The sequence below is a fragment of the Carcharhinus amblyrhynchos genome, chromosome 30, assembly GCF_965287045.1.
Source record: "Carcharhinus amblyrhynchos chromosome 30, sCarAmb.v2.hapA, whole genome shotgun sequence".
NCBI classification, from domain to species: domain Eukaryota; kingdom Metazoa; phylum Chordata; class Chondrichthyes; order Carcharhiniformes; family Carcharhinidae; genus Carcharhinus; species Carcharhinus amblyrhynchos.
The window spans coordinates 30387703-30405020 of NC_137353.1; the positions used below are offsets into that span (position 1 = coordinate 30387703).

The following is a 17318-nucleotide window of genomic DNA, read 5'->3' on the forward strand; positions in this document are numbered from 1 at the left end:
AGAAAGAGTGCAGAGAAGATTTACTAGGATGCAACCATGACTTGATGGATTGAGTTATTAGGAGAAGTTGGATAGACTGAGACTTTTTTTTCTGGAATGTAAGAGGCTGAGGGTCTATAAAATAATGAGGGGCACAGATCAACTAGATAGCGAATAGGGGCGTCTAAAACTAGAGGGCATAGGTTTAAGAGGAAAGGGGAGATACAAAAGTGTCCAGAGAGGGAATTTTTTCACACAGAGGGTGGTGAGTGTCTGGAACAAGCTCCCGGAGGTAGTAGTAGAGGCGGGTATAATGTTGTCTTTTAAAAGCATTTAGATAGTTACATGGGTAAGATGGGTATAGAGGGATATGTGCCAAATGCAGGCAATTGCGATTAGTTTAAGGGTTTAAAAAAAAGGGCAGCATAGACAAGTTGGACCACGTTTCCATGCTGTAAACCTCTATGACCTCTATATTTATCACTTAAGGGGAGATGTAGTGGCATTAGGGGCAGTTCACAGGAAGTTCACTCGATTAATTCCAGAGATGAGAGGTTTGTCTTCTGAAGAGAAATTGAACAGTTTAGACCTATACTCTAGAGTTTGGAAGAATGAGAGGAGATCTAATTGAGGTATCTCAGATGATGAGAGGTATTGGCAAAGTAGACAAATAGCAGATGTTTCCCCTTTTGGGGCAATCTAGAACAAGAGGTTATAGCTTTAGGATAAGGGGTGGCAGATTTAAAACAGAGATGAGGAGAAACTACTTTTCTCAAAGTGTCATGAATCTGTGGAATTCGCTGCCCCAGAGGGTGGTGGATGCCATAGCATTGATCCAGATTTTGCATGAAGGAACGCAGCGAGTTATGAGACACTGCAGCACGTTCCAAAGGCTCAGTATTCTCAGCAAAACAAACTGCCTCTGGACATTGAACTGAGCCTGCCTTCACATCTCCCGAGATTGCGGTCCAGATCCTTCCTATTCATTTCAGACTTTCTAACTAAGCACTAGCTTATCATCCTATAAGACTCCATCAAGCCACCCTTAAATTGACACTTCTGTGAAGCATGTCTACCTAGCTCCTTGTTCCTGTCTGCTTTGAGCCTGGGATATTTTGACTTAAATCAACTGGGAACTTATTTTGTGGCCCACATTCGCCCTCTTTCGAAAGCATCAATATCACCCACCGTGTGAGAAGAATAGGGGTGGATTTTTGTAGAATTGAGCCGGCATGGGAGACTATTAAAGGTGGCGGTGAGGCCCGGATGCGGAACTCCCGCCCCATATCTCCGGCAGATCCAACCTTTTCCAGCAAGGGGGAAGGGGAAGGGTTATGAATCGCTCATGTGGGGAACATGCAGGGCCATCTTAAATTATTGCTGAATTCAAACACATCCTACTTAACTATTCCAAGGGTTTGCAGTGTTGGAGCAGCGCGTTAGAATTTGTGGAGGAGATGTAAATACTCTTGACGGGAAGATAAGGCCTGTTTAAGTGTCATGATCTGAAGTTCTCTCCCAATTCTTTGAACACAAAAAAAAAACAAACTGAAACTGTCAGTCTGAGTTAAAAAAAAACCCTCTGCTGGACAGCTTTAATTGACAGGTCATCTGTTGTAGCTTAGAAAAAGCCATTACCAACTGTTACTGCAGTTGCAATAGAGTTATTTGTTGACATTTCCCATGGGGCTACGACTACAGCTGAGGTCTTATAAATATTTGGCTAAGTTTCAAAAGCCACAAAGCATTGTCTCAAAAGGGGGGTGGGGTGGATTGGGAGGGGTTGCTGGGTCAACATTTTGATTGACAGCTTAAAGGGACTATTGAAGGATTGGCTGCCTTTTATGTGGCTATTAAATAGAAGTTAGTTTTTATAACGGATTGAACATGTGAGATTTAAAACTTTTGAATGGGTTTCATAAATGAGAGTCTTCATTCAGTATCAAGTGTGCATGAGTGAACGCTCAACTAAATTGTTAAGAGTTTCTTTTAATCCCCACGCGGCTCCTGAAGTCTGCCATAAGTCCAAAGGTGGCATGGGGGTTAGTGGTAACTTAGAGGGGGAATTGAGGACATGGAGGTGGTACAAAATGGCACAGAGGGAGCATGGAATGGGGGTAGAATGGAGGAATAAAGGGTTCAACAGCTTTTGAAATAACACGGTGTATAATTATTCATTCGTGAGACAAGGGTGTTGCTGGTTGGCCAGCATTTATTGCCCATTCGCAGTTGCTCTTGGAGGGTAATTAAAAGTCAATTGCATCACTGTGGGTTTGGAGTCACATGTAGGCCAGACCAGGTAAGGATAGGCAGATTTCTTTCCCTAAAGGACATTAGTGAACCAGATGGGTTTTCCCGACAGCTGACAATGGTTTCATAGTCATCAGTAGATTCTTAATTCCAGATATTTCTTATTGAATTCAAATTCCACTATTAGCTGTGGAGGGATTCGAACCCAGGTCCCCAGAACATTAACTAAATTTCGAGTCTAGTGACAATACCACTAAACCATCGTCTCCCCTATGTCCCAGGGGACTACAGTATGCCACCTAACCACCGCGTTGCTACCCCTGGAGCTGAAATTAGATGTAGAGATGCCTTGAGGCCAATCTGCCAAATCAGGATATCTCTCAACTCAAACTACTCGCCTAGGGAGTGAAAATCCAGCCCAAAGCACAGCACAATGTTCTAAGTGAGACCCAGCCAATGTTTTGTATAAGAAAATGTTAGTTTTGCTTGGTGTATTAGCTTGTAAATACACCCCGTTCCACTATTGGGCTTAAGAAAGCACTCGCATATCATCCTACAAACCTTGATCAGCCACCCTTAATTCCAGGAGGGACATGGGGAGCTTTCGGTCCTGTGAGCTCCAGGGGAGATTGGGAGGTGAGCTGAAAAACGGGCTTGGTCGCAGAATCTGTTCCGATGCTCCCATCCATTGACTCTGTCTACACTTCCCACTGCCTCAGAAAAGCAGCCAGCTAATCAAGGATCCTACACACCCCGGACATTCACTTTTTCACCTTTTTCCATCAGGAAAAGGATACAAAAATTTGAGGATACGTACCAACCAACTCAAGAACAGCTTCTTCCCTGCTGCCATCAGACTTTTGAATGGATCTATCTCGCACTAAGTTGATCTTTCTCCACACCCTAGCTACGATTGTAACATTACATTCTACACTCTTCTCCTTTCTCTCTCTATGAATGGTATGCTATGTATAGCAGACAAAAAATGCTTTTCACTGTATGCTAATACATGTGACAACAATACATCAAATCAAACCAAAGAGATGTTAAGTTCCCACTGGAGCTTTTCAATGGCATTACAATTCCAGATTATGCCCTGAACATTGCAGTGCACGGACAGAGTGATAAATAAAAATCAAGCTCGCCTTGGCTGCTGGCTATGACGACATTCATCCTGAGTTCTTCAAACACCTCGGCCCACATGCCTGCTGTTGGCAATTCCTCACTAGGGTTAGCTGTGAAGTAAGACTGCCTACACCCTAATGCATGTTCAAAATCATCAGCTTCCCAAAACCAGGCAAAGACCCAAACTTACCTTCGAGCCACGGACCAACATCTCTGCCCTCTGGGTGCTGTGAGTTCTGAAGAGCTTCTCACAGCAGCTAGAGCCAGGGATGGAGAAAATCTTGAAAGCCGCACATGCTGGCTTTCACTGAGGGCGAAGCATGCACGAGCAGCTCCTTCCCCTGACCGCCTTCATTGAAAACGGCTTTGAAAATAAGCTCAAAATAGCTAGGTGCTGCCTCTCTTGATCTCACTGCAGCATCCACCCGGGATAAATGGTTCGGGGGCACAAGCTTATGGAGTCTCGCACCTTCTTCAGGTGAGACTCCGAAAGCTTGTGTCATAGAGGTTTACAGCATGGAAACAGGCCCTTCAGCCCAACTTATCTATGCCGTCTTTTTTTTTGGAATCCCTAAGCTAATCCCAATTGCCTGCATTTGGCCCATATCCCTCTATACCCATCATACCCATGTAACTAAATGTTTTTTTAAAAGATAAAATTATATCTGCCCCTACTACTACCTCTGGCAGCTTATTCCAGACACTCACCACCTTCTGTGAGAAAAAATTGCCCCTCTGGACACTTTTGTATCTCTCCCTCCTCACCTTAAACCTATATCCTCTAGTTTTAGACCCTACTACCTTTGGAAAAAAATATTGACTCTCTACCTTGTCTATGCCCCTCATTATTTTATAGACCTCTATAAAGTCACCCCTCAGCCTCTTATGCTCCAGGGAAAAAAGTCCCAGTCTATTCAGCCTCTCCTTATAACTCAATCCATCAAGTCCCGGTAGCATCCTGGTAAATCTTTTCTGCACTCTTTCTAGATTAATAATATCCTTTCTATAATAGGGTGATCAGAATTGCACACAGTATTCCAAGTGTGGCCTCACCAATGTCTTGTACAACTTCAACGAGACGTCCCAACTCCTGTATTCGATGTTCTGACTGATGAAACCAAGCATGCTCAATGCCTTCTTCACCACTTATTTGTGCTACCAGATAAACCTGTTGGACTTTAACCTGGTGTTGTGAGACTTCTTACTGTGCCTATGCCAGTCCAACGCCAGCATCTCCACATCATAACTACTGTAAAACATGACACCTTCAGCCCAACAGTAACAGAACAGCTTCAAGTATATTCCACCCTCACAACCTCGGGGTCATTGGTTAAACTGTTCAGTGCTGGTAGAAATGATTGAGGCTTGCGTCCCATTTATATCATAGGATACATATTTTCGTGTTAGAAGTGGGGCCTCCAACATTAAACAGGCAAATTATATAGCCACCCATCTAAGGGGCCTAAGGACCCCTACCAAGATGGTGGTGGCTGGGATCCCTGTACAAGTGGGATGGTAAGTAACCCAATGCCTTTGGGACTTTGTTATTTTCCTGACTATGCCATATGGCTGCAGTTAGAATTGATCCCTCTGTGTGTGCATTACTGGTCTTTATTCCTGCTGTTCCATGAACCTAGAGTTCTGAGGCTCCATTTTCCAGCCATTTCATTATTCGTACAGAATCCTCTCAAATATGAAGGATAACATAAAGGTTCCTCACATTCCAGTTGCTGCGGAATGAAATGATTTGGTTAAAGTTAACTGGCCAAGGGAAGAGGGTGCTTCCATCCTCAGAATATGAGAAGATTTGGGGAGAATTCTGTTTATATTTTACTCATTGTTGCCATGGTGATAAACACATTGCAACTCTCTCAGTCATGTGGCCTTCACCATTTTGAGAACTGTGCAAGCAGACTTGGGATTTGCAATTCATCATCTGTCTCCTTGGTCTACCTTTTTTTTTTAGTGCTAACTAATTCTAAGGTTTTTGATCTTACTTTAAAATCCTTTACTCCTTGTCTTTCTTGCTGTTTCTCTGTCCATGTTTAAGAATGAGAACAATATGACAGAAAATGCCTTTCGATCAAGTAAGCAAGTCCCAAGATGGCTTCTTGGATTGAGTGAACAGTGATGGGTTTATGATCTCCAGAGGTGACAATGGGCCGGTCCATCAATTGAAGAATAGATGGCAATCCCAATGTGTCCAGTCTCTTGGAGCCTTGAAATGATTAACTGTCGATCTGGCAGTCTGCTGGTCGTCATCAGGCTTCTTGGGCCCTGCAGGGGGAACGTCCTACCTCCAAGAATTGGCCGGCACCTCTTTGGAACCAGAGGCACCACTGGAAGTAGTGGCCTTCCTGGTACTGCAGTCGGCCCAAAGTTGAGGGTCGTTGTTGAAGCCCTGGATAATGCAGATAATGAGAGGGGGCTGCCCTCCTGCAGATACCTCCCCTGCCTCCAATGGGTCCCTCTGTTGGAAACATGGAGGGGGGGGGGAGGAATTTCCCCATTTTGCCTGCCACAGGAATCATAGCGGGGGTGGGGGGGGGGAACCATGCGAAAGTCCATTGGCCTCGGGCGGGATTTTCCAGTTTTGTGGCGAGCGCATCGCAAAATGGAAAAATTCCACCCAGTGTTCCTGTAAACGAAGGAACCCCAACCAACTACACATATACCAGGTATCTAGCCTACATGTGACATGGCTGTCTCCTCACCGCTATTTGAGTCCCCTTAAGTTGGCCCTCCGTGTGGGAAGATCGTAGTTGACCTGAACTTAACTGGAGAAAGTTGGGAAGAGTCCAGAGTCTCCACCCCGAGACTTGCTGTGCTGTGAGATTAGACATCACACCCCTGCCACTTTGCAACAACACCTAGCCCACTCCTGGGGTAGCAAGGGGAGGATGATTTTGGGGAACACTAACTCCCTCCCTCCCCCCACGTGAGTGTAAACATGTCAGTTTTTGACATTCAGGATGACGGCTGATAGTTGACAGTTGGTTGTACTTTTCCAGCCGTTCACGTCTGAGCGATCCAGCTGATCCCACTAGTGACGCACCCCCCTCCTCCCCTCAAGCCATGGGTTCCCTGGCAGCGAGAGTTACACTCGACCCCTTCAACAATGAAGATCCCTCCACCGGCCAGTGGTGGACCCTCACTGTGAAACACGAGGTGGGTTGAACGGAAAATCCTGCCAATGAGTGCACTCGGAGGCATGGGGGAGTGCCTCAGCCCCACATCTCCAGACAAGCAAACTCAGTGACCCCATTGGAAGGAGCAGAAACTAGATTTCCCCAATGGTGGTGTTTAATTGCCCAGCAGCGAGTGGATGGCAGTAACTGTTAGTCAGTCGGAAAATTGATGAGTTTATTGGATGTGGGTTCAAAATGTTTATACTTTGAATGTCGCTCCAGGAATGTGAAGTGGCAAATTCTTCTCCATAAAACATCGGCTAACATTTCATGAAAGGAACTCTGTGAGTCGTAGCGATTTATGCTGCAGTACCATTTCCTAGCTAACAGATATCTGCAGGCACCTTGCCTTGAGAGTCTTTGTTACCTGAGAATGAGAGATTTCTATTGATGCAATAACTCATGATCTCAGGGCATCGCAAAGAGCTTTATAGCCAATTAAATACGTCAGAAATGGGGACTATATTATACTGTCAGAAACAGCAGCCATTAGGCAAAGTCCCACAAACAGCAATGCAACAAAAGCCAGCCTTCCATTTTCTTTTATTGGTTTAATAAAGAAACATTCATAAAATCATAGATTCTACAATGCAGAAGAAGGCCATTTGGCCCATCAAGGCTGCACCATCAACAATCCCACTCAGGTCCTATCCCCGTACCCACAAATATTTACCCTCCTAATCCCCCTGACACTAAGCGGCAATTTAGCATAGCCAGTGAACCTAACCTGCATATCTTTGGACTGTGGGATGAAACTAGAGGACACGGGGAGAATGTGCAAACTCCACACAGACAGTGACCCCAAAGCTGGAATTGAACCCAGGTCCCTGATGCTGTGAGGCAGCAGAGTACTAGTGGTTAGCATTGCTGCCTCACAGCGCCAGGGACCCAGGTTCGATTCTCAGCTTGGGTCATTGTCTGTGCGGAGTTTGCACATTCTCCCTGTGTCTGTGTGGGTTTCCTCCCACAGTCTGAAAGACGTGCAGCTTAGGTGCATTGGCCATGCTAAATTCTCCCTCAGTGTACCCGAACAGGCACCGAGTGTGGAGACTAGGTCACTCAATCTGATGATCCCACAACACTGGGTTCAAGTCCAGCCAGTTTATCACATAAACCGGTTAGACTTTAACCTGGTGTCGTGAGACTTCTTACTGTGTGTCCAACGCCAGCATCTCTACATCATGCCTATTTGGTGTGCAAGCCAGGACAAGGAGTGTTGGATGGCTGGCCATCAGATCATTAGAGAGAACAATTTGTTGGCTAACATTTTTGCTTCCCTGGCCCAGTGGCAATGAGACCAAGTGTGGCACGCCAACCACTTTGGCTGAAATATATACCAGTTTTAAAATTTATTTATTAGTGCCATAAGTGGGCTTGCATTAACACTGCCGTGAAGTTACTGTGCAAATCCCCTAGTCGCCACACTCGGGCACCTGTTCGGGTACACTGAGGAAGAATTTAGTGTGGCCGATGCACCCGAACCAGCACATCTTTCAGACTGTGGGAGGAAACCGGAGCACCCGGAGGAAACCCACGCAGACATGGGGAGAATGTGCAGACTCCAGGCAGACTGTGACCCAAGCCGGGAATTGAACCCGAACCTTGGAGCTATGAGGCAGCAGTGCTAACCACTGTGCCACTATGCTGCTGTGAATGAGCCTGGTATATAAAATCCAATTCCAATTAGAGACATCCATACCAAGCAAAAAAAATGCATAATTCCTTTATTTTCCCTGCACAATGTTGTCGGGAATGTCGCAAAAGCAATAAATCGGTGATTTGTGAATATATTTAGACTTCAGTGCTGTAGCAATCCATCATGCAGTCTCACCAGATGGTTATAAATTTCAGTGAGTGCACGTGCTACCAATCTGACCAAGGCCACATGTTAGAGGGTAAATCTTGCTTCCTTTCTCAGGATTGACTGGTTTTCCCACTTGTCAGTCAGTTTTTCTATGCAGTGGAACTCTATCGTTCTACAAGAAGCTTGTCAGGGATATTAATTGCCCAGTCAGAGTCAACTCTTGTCCAGAGGGGATTGGCCATAAGAATTAGCCTGGGCATTTAAACCTCATATACGGAATGACACTTTCACCTTCATGCATAATACAAGAAGCAGGCTTGTTGGATGGAGAATATGACAGTGTTTTAATGAGGAGAAAATGTGAGTTAAACTTAACTTTGGGAGAGATTTTGAATGAACTTTTAACAGTAACCAGCTAGCATTTTGCTATTCAGCCAGGACTTTAATCTAGTTTTTTCACCATCCTCTGATCTATTCATTTGCTTTTCCATTATTTAAAGAGTATTGATGTTAATAATAAAGAGGAAACTCTCTCTCTGTAGGAATGGATTTGCATTTATATAGTCCCCCATCATGTTCTCAGGATATTACAGCGTACTATATAACCTTGGATTACTTGGACTCGCTGTCATTGGTACTCAAGCAGAGTCCAGGTTTGGAAACGCATCAAAGGCTAGGAATCCTGCAGTGAGTAACTTACCTCCTGACTCCCCAGAGCCTGTCCACCATCCACAAGGCATAAGTTAGGAGTGTGATGGAATACTCTCCACTTGCCTGGATGAGTGCAGCTCCAACAACACTCAAAAAGCTCAGCACATAAGAACATAAGAAATAGGAGCAGGAGTAGGCCATTTAGCCCTTCGAGCCTGCCCTGCCATTCAATAAGATCATGGCTGATCTGAAGTGAATCAGTTCCACTTTCCTGCTTTCTCCCCAAAACACTTAATTCCCTTATCGATCAGAAATCTAACTACCTGTGACTTAAACATATTCAACGAGGTAGCCTCCACTACTTCAATGGGCAGAGAATTCCAGAGATTCACTACCCTCTGAGAGAAGAAGTTCCTCCTCAACTCTGTTCTAAACTTATACCCCCTTACTTTGAGGCTGTGCCCTCTAGTTCTTGTTTCCTTTCTAAGTGGAAAGAATCTCTCTACCTCTACTCTATCTAGCCCCTTCATAATCTTTTATGTCTCTATAAGATCCTCCCTCAGCCTTCTAAACTCCAATGAGTACAGTCCCAATCTACTCAATCTCTCCTCATAAGCTAACCCCCCCTCATCTGACCACTCCAACACCATACCAGACAAAGCAGCCTGCTCGATTGCGATCCCTTCCATAAACATTTACTCCCTCCACCGCCCACAAACAGTGGCAGCCATACCTTCTACAAGATGTGTTGCAGGGACTCATCAAGGTTCCTTAGGCAGCACCTTCCAAACTCATGACTATCTAGAAGGACGAGGGCAACATACACATGAGAACAACACCACCTGGAGGTTCTTCTCGAGGTCACTCACCATCCTGACTTGGAAATATATCATTGTTCGTCCACTGTCGTTGGTTAAAATCTTGGAACTGCTTCCCTAACAGCGCTGCAGGTGTACCAGCACCACATGGGCTGCAGCAGATCAAGAAGGTAGCTCACAACAACCTTCTCAAGGGCAATTAGGGATGGGCAATAAATGATGATCAAGCCAGCGACACCACATCCCACAAACAATTTCTAAAAAAAGAAAGCTCAATGCAATGGCCTTGCAGCCTCCTGTGGTCCCTTTATGTCTTCCTGTTGACCTGATTTTCCTGAATGCAGGAGCCCTAATGCCGACTGCAACGCAGGCACTCAGTTTTGCCTGGGATGCTTAAAATAGGCGTCGATCCTTCTTTGCATACTGAAAGAACATAATGCCTGTTTGAAACTCAGACTCTGAATGCTGCTTTTCCTGCCTGTGCCAATATAGCTGGTGGCATACCCTGTCTGCCATGTTGGATGTTCAGGGGGTGATCTTATCAAAAATAATTCTAAGCTCCAAATGAGCATGAAAATGGGGGAAATTCATGCTATTTTTGGGTGATTTAAAAATCGAAACTTAGCTGACTTTGTCAAAAAAATCTTGCCAAACTTGGATTCTGCCAGGGCCTATATCACACGAAAGCCTGCTGAAAGTAGCAGAGAGCGCAATTGTGCATGTACAGATTTCTGTGCTCTGAGAGCAGAGAGACCTGTCATTCTCTGCTTCCACCCAGTCACAGCTGGCCATCTGGTTGCATTCACCCCGCTGCCACCACGTGTCTCCACAACTGATCACCAACCCCCACCTGGAATGATTGGCACCCACCCCCACTGATCGCTGTTGCAGAGTGCACAGTAGTCCTCCCACACGATACTTGTCGTAAAGTGCGCATCGGTTTCCCCCTTTCTTGAACAGCCCACTCCTGGTCTGTCTCCACCCCTCAGACCCCACCCCCCTCTTCCCACTTAACACTGCCTGGCGTCCGGTGGGCACTGCCAGGGTGCCAGACTGGCAGTGCCAGGATGCCTGGTGGGTACTGTCAGGGTAACCGGCTGGCATTGCCCCTGGGGCACCCTCCACCTGCCCCAACCTCCTGGCGGGGGGCCTCAATGGCCTACGATTCTACCGGCGAGGCCATCCTATCTGGTCCCTGGGGGTGGGCACTATATATGATCCTCACCAGAGAGGACACAGAGGAAGATGACCCCAGACAATTCCATCCCCGGTTTACTAATAGTATTTAAATCCACATTTGATTGGATATTGTAATCAGCCTCATATGTTTTTCAGTACAGAATTCCCCCACAAGGAAGATGCCATCTGGATGTTTATTCCTCGGACTCTGGAAATCACATGAGCTAACATTCATGTCTGGGGCTTTTACTTTCAGTGCCCATGATTGAAAATCTTACTGTTTTCTGTGCCCCTTCAGTTTGTATATGTGCATGAGGTTGCGAGCACTACCCCTTCCCCACCCCATCCCCTGGGTTTGAATGTGAAGAAACTGACCTTCTGAGTTAATCATAACACGAGCTTGCTCCATATTATTATTTAATTGGATTGCACAGTCTGAGGGTTTGGGAAAGCGTGCCATGGCTGATTTTGAAAATAATTCAAAAGCACCTCTGCTTACGGGCATACAGAGACAGGTTAAAGAAGTTCAGTTTAGCTCTCTCTTGTCCACAGCAAGGGACAGGATAAGATTCACACACCTGAACCCAGCAGGGCCATTTGTACTCATTGCTGAGTTCAATCAGACCCTATTTTCATTGCAGTAAAGTTCTTTTCCTGCAGTTAAAAATATCATTTCTTAAGAGTAGATGTGAAAGTATATGAAAGATGAGCTAGGGCTAGCCAACGTGCTAAGTTACTTAAATCCTCTGCTCTTTAAAATTTGGGGGAAAAAGAAGCTAGCTGTGTCTCTTGAAAAGGACAGTGGTTCTTATAGCTCCAATAGTTGTTTGTTAAGATTGTTTGATAACCTAAAGGAAACCCATGTAGGCATGGGGAGAAAATGCAAACTCCACCCAAGGCCAGAATTGAACCCGGGTCCCTGGTGCTGTGAGGCAGCAATGCTAACCACTGTGCCACAGTGCCGCCCCTAAGGGTTATCATTATAGTATTAGTATTACTGCTTGACTGTTTTTACAGCTGATCATTATCACATTGGGGGTTCAGTTTGATTAACAACTCCAAGAGGTTGTTGATGGTTAGCAGTCTTTGATGTGGGATTTGGGCTACAAATGCAAATGATTGCTTTGGTGAGGGATTAAGTACTTGAAAGATCTTAATGTATTTAATGGGCTTTTCCTATGAGTGTTTGTTTGTGAAAGCAAATTATGGAAGAGATACTCAGAACTTTTGTTTTATTTTATTCAGTAAGGCTCCTGAGATCTGCCCAAAGTGGACACTGTATGAATTGCATAGGAGCTAGGTGGAGCCAGAAGGATGAGCGAGGATTTTTTTTTTATTCATGCGATGTTGGTGTCACTGGCTAGGCTAGCATTTATTGCCCATTCCTAATTACCCTTGAATTTAGTTTCATTTTAAAGAGTGTTTAAGAGTCAACCATATTGCTGTGGATCTGGAGTCACATGTAGGCCAGACTAGGTAAGGATGGCAGATTTCCTTCCCTAAAAGAACTTAATGAAGCAGATAAGTGTTTACAACATCAACAATGGTTTCATGGTCATCATTAGAATGAGATATCATCTGCTGTGGTGGGATTCAAACACAGTGCATTACCCTGGGTCACTGTGTTACTGGTCCACTGACCAAGCCACTGTGCCACCATGCCACATGAATTGGCACTAAGCTCATGTAGAGCTTGCCCCTCTACCCTTCCTCATGGAAGGGTAGATGGGCAAGGGTTGGCCAGGAGGTTATAAGGGACATTGGGGGAGGGTGGGGTGAAGGGGTTGGTATAACATGGATAGAAAAATAGGAATGGATGGGGGCCTGAGGAGTGTCAGTTGTAACAAAGCCCAGAACACTGAGGCATGTTTTTCACTCTCCTCTGTCCTGACAGCAGTGCCTGTGGCTATGATCTTTTTCTGGGAACGGTAAATTAGAAAGAGTTTGTTCAGTCCATCAAGTCTGCACTGATTCTTTGGTAGTACCTCCCACTCAGGCCCTCCCATCTGCCCTAGTCCCATAACTCTGTGCATTTACTGTGGCTAATCCACTTAACCTCCACATCTTTGGACAATAAGGGGCAATTTAGCATGGCCAATGCACCTAAATTGCCATCATTGGACTGTTGGAGGAAACTGGAGCAAAAGGGGCAGCACTGTAGCACGGTGGTTAGCAGTGCTGCCTCACAGCGCCAGGGACACGGGTTCAATTCTGGCTTCGGGTCTCTGTCTGTGTGGAGTTTGCATTTTCTCCCTGTGTCTACGTGGGTTTCCTTTGGGTGCTCTGGTTTCCTCCCACAGTCCAAACATGTGCTGATGTGGTTAATTGGTCATGATAAATTGACCCTAGTGTCAGGGGGCTTGGCAGGGTAAATGTGTGGGGATACAGGAATAGGGCCAGTGTGGGATTGTGATCAGTACAGACTCGATAGGCTGAATGATCTCCTTCTATATACCGTAGGAATTCTAAACCCACGCAGACATGGGGAGACCGTGCAAACTCCACACACACAGTGGCCCAAGGCAGGAATCGAACCCTGGTGCCGTGAGGCAGCAGTGCTAACCGTTGTGCCACCGTACCGCGCTGTAATACTATAGCTACATAATTATATCTCTAGGTTGCTGTTACTGTTTCCTCTTTTCCCCATTGCTTCAGAATATTGTAGTTATGTTGCCATAATCCTGCAGCCGTAAGCCTGGGCTTTAATGAATTGTTCTGCCAGGCTCTTGAATTCCCTGGACATCAGGGGACTCGATGAACTTCAAGAGTTTCCGAAAACCCGTGCAAAACACTGAAGTGGAACTCATCAGGCACCTCTGCTGGGATCATCAGGCTCTGTGTGAAAAAAGGCACTCCAGCAGGAAGCACCCTGCTGAAGAGAGAGCAATTGAGAACAAACTGGATTCTCAGCTCACTGAGAAATGGACTGTCAGTTTCTTAATTTGCAACCGTGGATGTTTCAAGACCTTTAAACTCTGAAAATCTGCCACTTTTGTGAAGAAAAGATGTCAACTCGCAGGCTGCTGCCTCCTGACATTGCGAAATGCTGCCAATGTATTTGTAAACAAGTTAAGGCACTGGTTCATTAACCACCATCTCGCTCTCGCTCTGCTTCTCTCCCCTTTCTCACTCTCACTCCCAGTTATCCCCTCCTCGCCAATTTACATTTAAGTTTGCCTCTCGAGTAAAATAAATCTACTGTTTACACATAGAAATGTCTCACATTCAATGTCTGTCACACTCCAGTTGTCACACTTTACTACGATGTGTTTATGAGCAGCTGTAACTGCTCTCCCATTGGACCACTTTACCGTAGGCTTGACATGGAGTGGCCTTAAAGGAACAGGGCAGGGCCTCTCCATCCCCTGACCCCTGACGTGGGCATCAACACGGGAGATCAGAAAGTGTATTTTTCTGCACACACGTTACCTGTAAACCAGCAAATATATTCATCCAAGTTAGCCAGCCAAGAACAAGTCTGTCCCGATTTGTTTTCAATGTATTTTGTTTGTATCTTTCTGTGGTTTAACTTTGCATAGCAATCTGCCTCTTTACCCTTGTATTCTAACTGTCCATCGCAGACCTCATTAAAACACTGCCACATTTCCACCCGTTCTTTTATTTCTTAACTTGGATGTACCTCTTTGCTGCCTCCGTACACACTAATATACGCCTATGAATGTTTTCATCTGTGTACCTATCTTTGTACATATCTCTGCATCTACCTACATGTCTGCCTGACTCAAAAAATACAGATGTGAACCTTCCAATCTGTCAGAGTAACGTTTTATAAATCTCCCTGTTTGTTAATTTTCATGTCTGTAGGTCCATTTTGGTATTTCTGGATATGACTTGCATCTCTTTACTACCCATTTCTTCACTAAGAGCGAATTTGCTGTTTTATTGATTGAATTTTAAAAAGAATTAGCATCATTTGCCCCAAAGGGGGTCCAGAAATTAAAAAAAAGCAGAAGGCCATTCTGTGTTGCATCAGTGCTAACCCTAGACTTGAAGTGAGCAGTACGGTGACACAGTGGTTAACTCTGCTGCCTCACAGTGCCAAGGATCTGGGTTCGGTTCCAGCCTGGGGTCGCTGTTTGTGTGGAGTTCACACGTTCTCCCTTTGTCTGCGTGGGTTTCCTCCCGCATGCCAAAGATCTGTAGATTAAGTGCATTAGCCAATGTACGGGGCAAGGGGGGCATGGATAGAATGCTCTTCCAGTACAGACTTGATGGGTTGAATAACCTCCTTCTGCGTTGTAACGAATGCAGAATGTGGGGCGGCACGGTAGCACAGTGGTTAACACTGCTGCCTCACAGCTCCAGGGATCTGGGTTCGATTCCCGGCTTGGGTCACTGCCTGTGTGGAGTTTGCACATTCTCCTCGTGTCTGTGTGGGTTTCCTCCAGATGCTCCGGTTTCCTCCCACAGTCCAAAGATGTGCAGGTTAGGTTGATTGGCCATGCTAAAAAATTGCCCCTTAGTGTCCTGAGAGGCATAGGTTAGAGGGATTAGTGGGTAAAATATGTAGAGATAGGGGGGTAGGGCTTGGGTGGGATTGTGATCAGTGCAGACGCGATGGGCCGAATGGCCTCTTTCTGTACTGTAGGGTTTCTATGATTTCTATGAACCTACGCCAATCCGATTCCAATTCCCAGATCTAACACCGGAACAATCTATTCTAACCCCATCATTGTGATGGAGAGATACTCTACAGACCAAATTCCCTGCAAATCTTTTTGAATTCTTCCTTGTAAAATCCTGACCAATTGTTATTGAAGTTGCTTATAATAAGTCCTCGGAGGCGGACGTCTCTTCACCAGAATACATTCATTTACAAGATCCAACAGCACTATACAGAGTGCTCTGCGTGTAGTGTACATCCGGAGTGCCAGAGGAACTGACACTCCTGTTTCACTACAGAGCGTGGGGCTCCCTGATTGGACTATCAATTTGGCCCTTAATCAGTGACCTCAAGCCAACTCAATTGCCTGATTAAAATCATTACATCTCTTAACTTATTGATCATTTGTTGTTAGGGTCTTCTGTATTCTAATCACAACCTTTGTGGTTCCTTCATTGTCCCTTATTGAGTTCAAAACCCTCAGTTAACACATCCATTATCAGTTATACACCAGCCAGTGAACTCATTTCTTGTTTTTCATCAAAGGAGATTTGACGATTGATAAATAAAGATGCGTTTTGCTCGATTATTCAGATATCCTGCTTCCTCGGAGAGACTGCATGCGAAGCTATAGATGGCGAATAGAAATTAAATGAGTTGCTTTCTTTTCTCTCTCTCTTTCGATCATCAGGTTTGGCTGTTCACCAGATCATCACCATCACCGTCTCCCTCATTATGGTTGTCGCTGCTTTGATAACGACGCTGGTTTTAAAAAATTGGTAAGTACGATCTTCTGAGTGTTTGGAAGAAACTGGAAAAGCTGGGAATCTGAGGTTGAGAAGTGTAAAGCTGGAAATGTAGAGCTGTTCACTTAGCCAACTGAATTAGCCAGTGATAGATTGGTATTTTGGAGGACCCTCCTTTAGGGTTTACATTGTTGATGAATGGTGACACCTAAAATATTCACCTGATTCAGGTGCCAATAGATAAGCATTTCCACCCATTTCTGTTTTGATATTATCTTTGTTTTTCTTAGCCTGTTTGACGCTCTTCCTAGGTTGTTGACATTGGATTCCAGGCCAGAACATATTTCAGACACTCAGTAATGACAAGTACTTCCAGCTTGACATAGCCTGGTTACGTACAGTGTAAAGTGGCCCCAGCAATGTGCAACAGATCAGCCCATACAAGCTACATTAGCTGCCCAGCCGTCTCCCTGAATGAGATTGCCAATTAGAGGTTTTATGTGCCATGTACCGTGTCGACTGAACACCATGTTCAAATGATTTCCCAAGCTTACTTCACAGATGGCTGCTGATGCCGACAGGAGATGTAACAACTAGTTCCCCCTTGTAAAAAAAAAGGCAATAGAATTACCTGTTTTGGAAATGGTCAGATATTTACACAGAGTAACCGATTTTTCGTGGCTCAGACAGTCCGGCATGTGCACTCCCTGAGATCACCACCATGTTTTTATTCATCAGATTTACCCTCAAGCTTCTCTGCTCCCTTTTATTCTGAAGCCTCAACTGATAAAATAATACCAGTGACGCTGTGTGGATTTTGAAAACAACGCACTGGGGGGTGATTTCCCATCCCGTCCACCACGGGAAAAGCAGTGGACAGGACACGCACCATGCAAAGGTCCATTGACCTCGGACGGGATTTTCCAGCTTTGGGGGTGAGCGGGGCTGGAAAAT

The 17318-nt window shown here is 45.2% G+C and overlaps 1 protein-coding gene across 2 annotated transcripts in view; it reads left to right on the forward strand.

The window, feature by feature from the left end:
- ajap1 (adherens junctions associated protein 1) overlaps positions 1-17318 on the forward strand; it is a 269987-nt gene that overhangs the window by 141720 nt on the left and 110949 nt on the right. For both annotated transcript variants that reach the window (XM_080215182.1, XM_080215181.1), the window contains exon 3: positions 16310-16397. In XM_080215182.1, coding sequence (XP_080071308.1) covers positions 16310-16397 — 88 coding nt within the window. The remainder of the gene's footprint in view (positions 1-16309; positions 16398-17318) is intronic.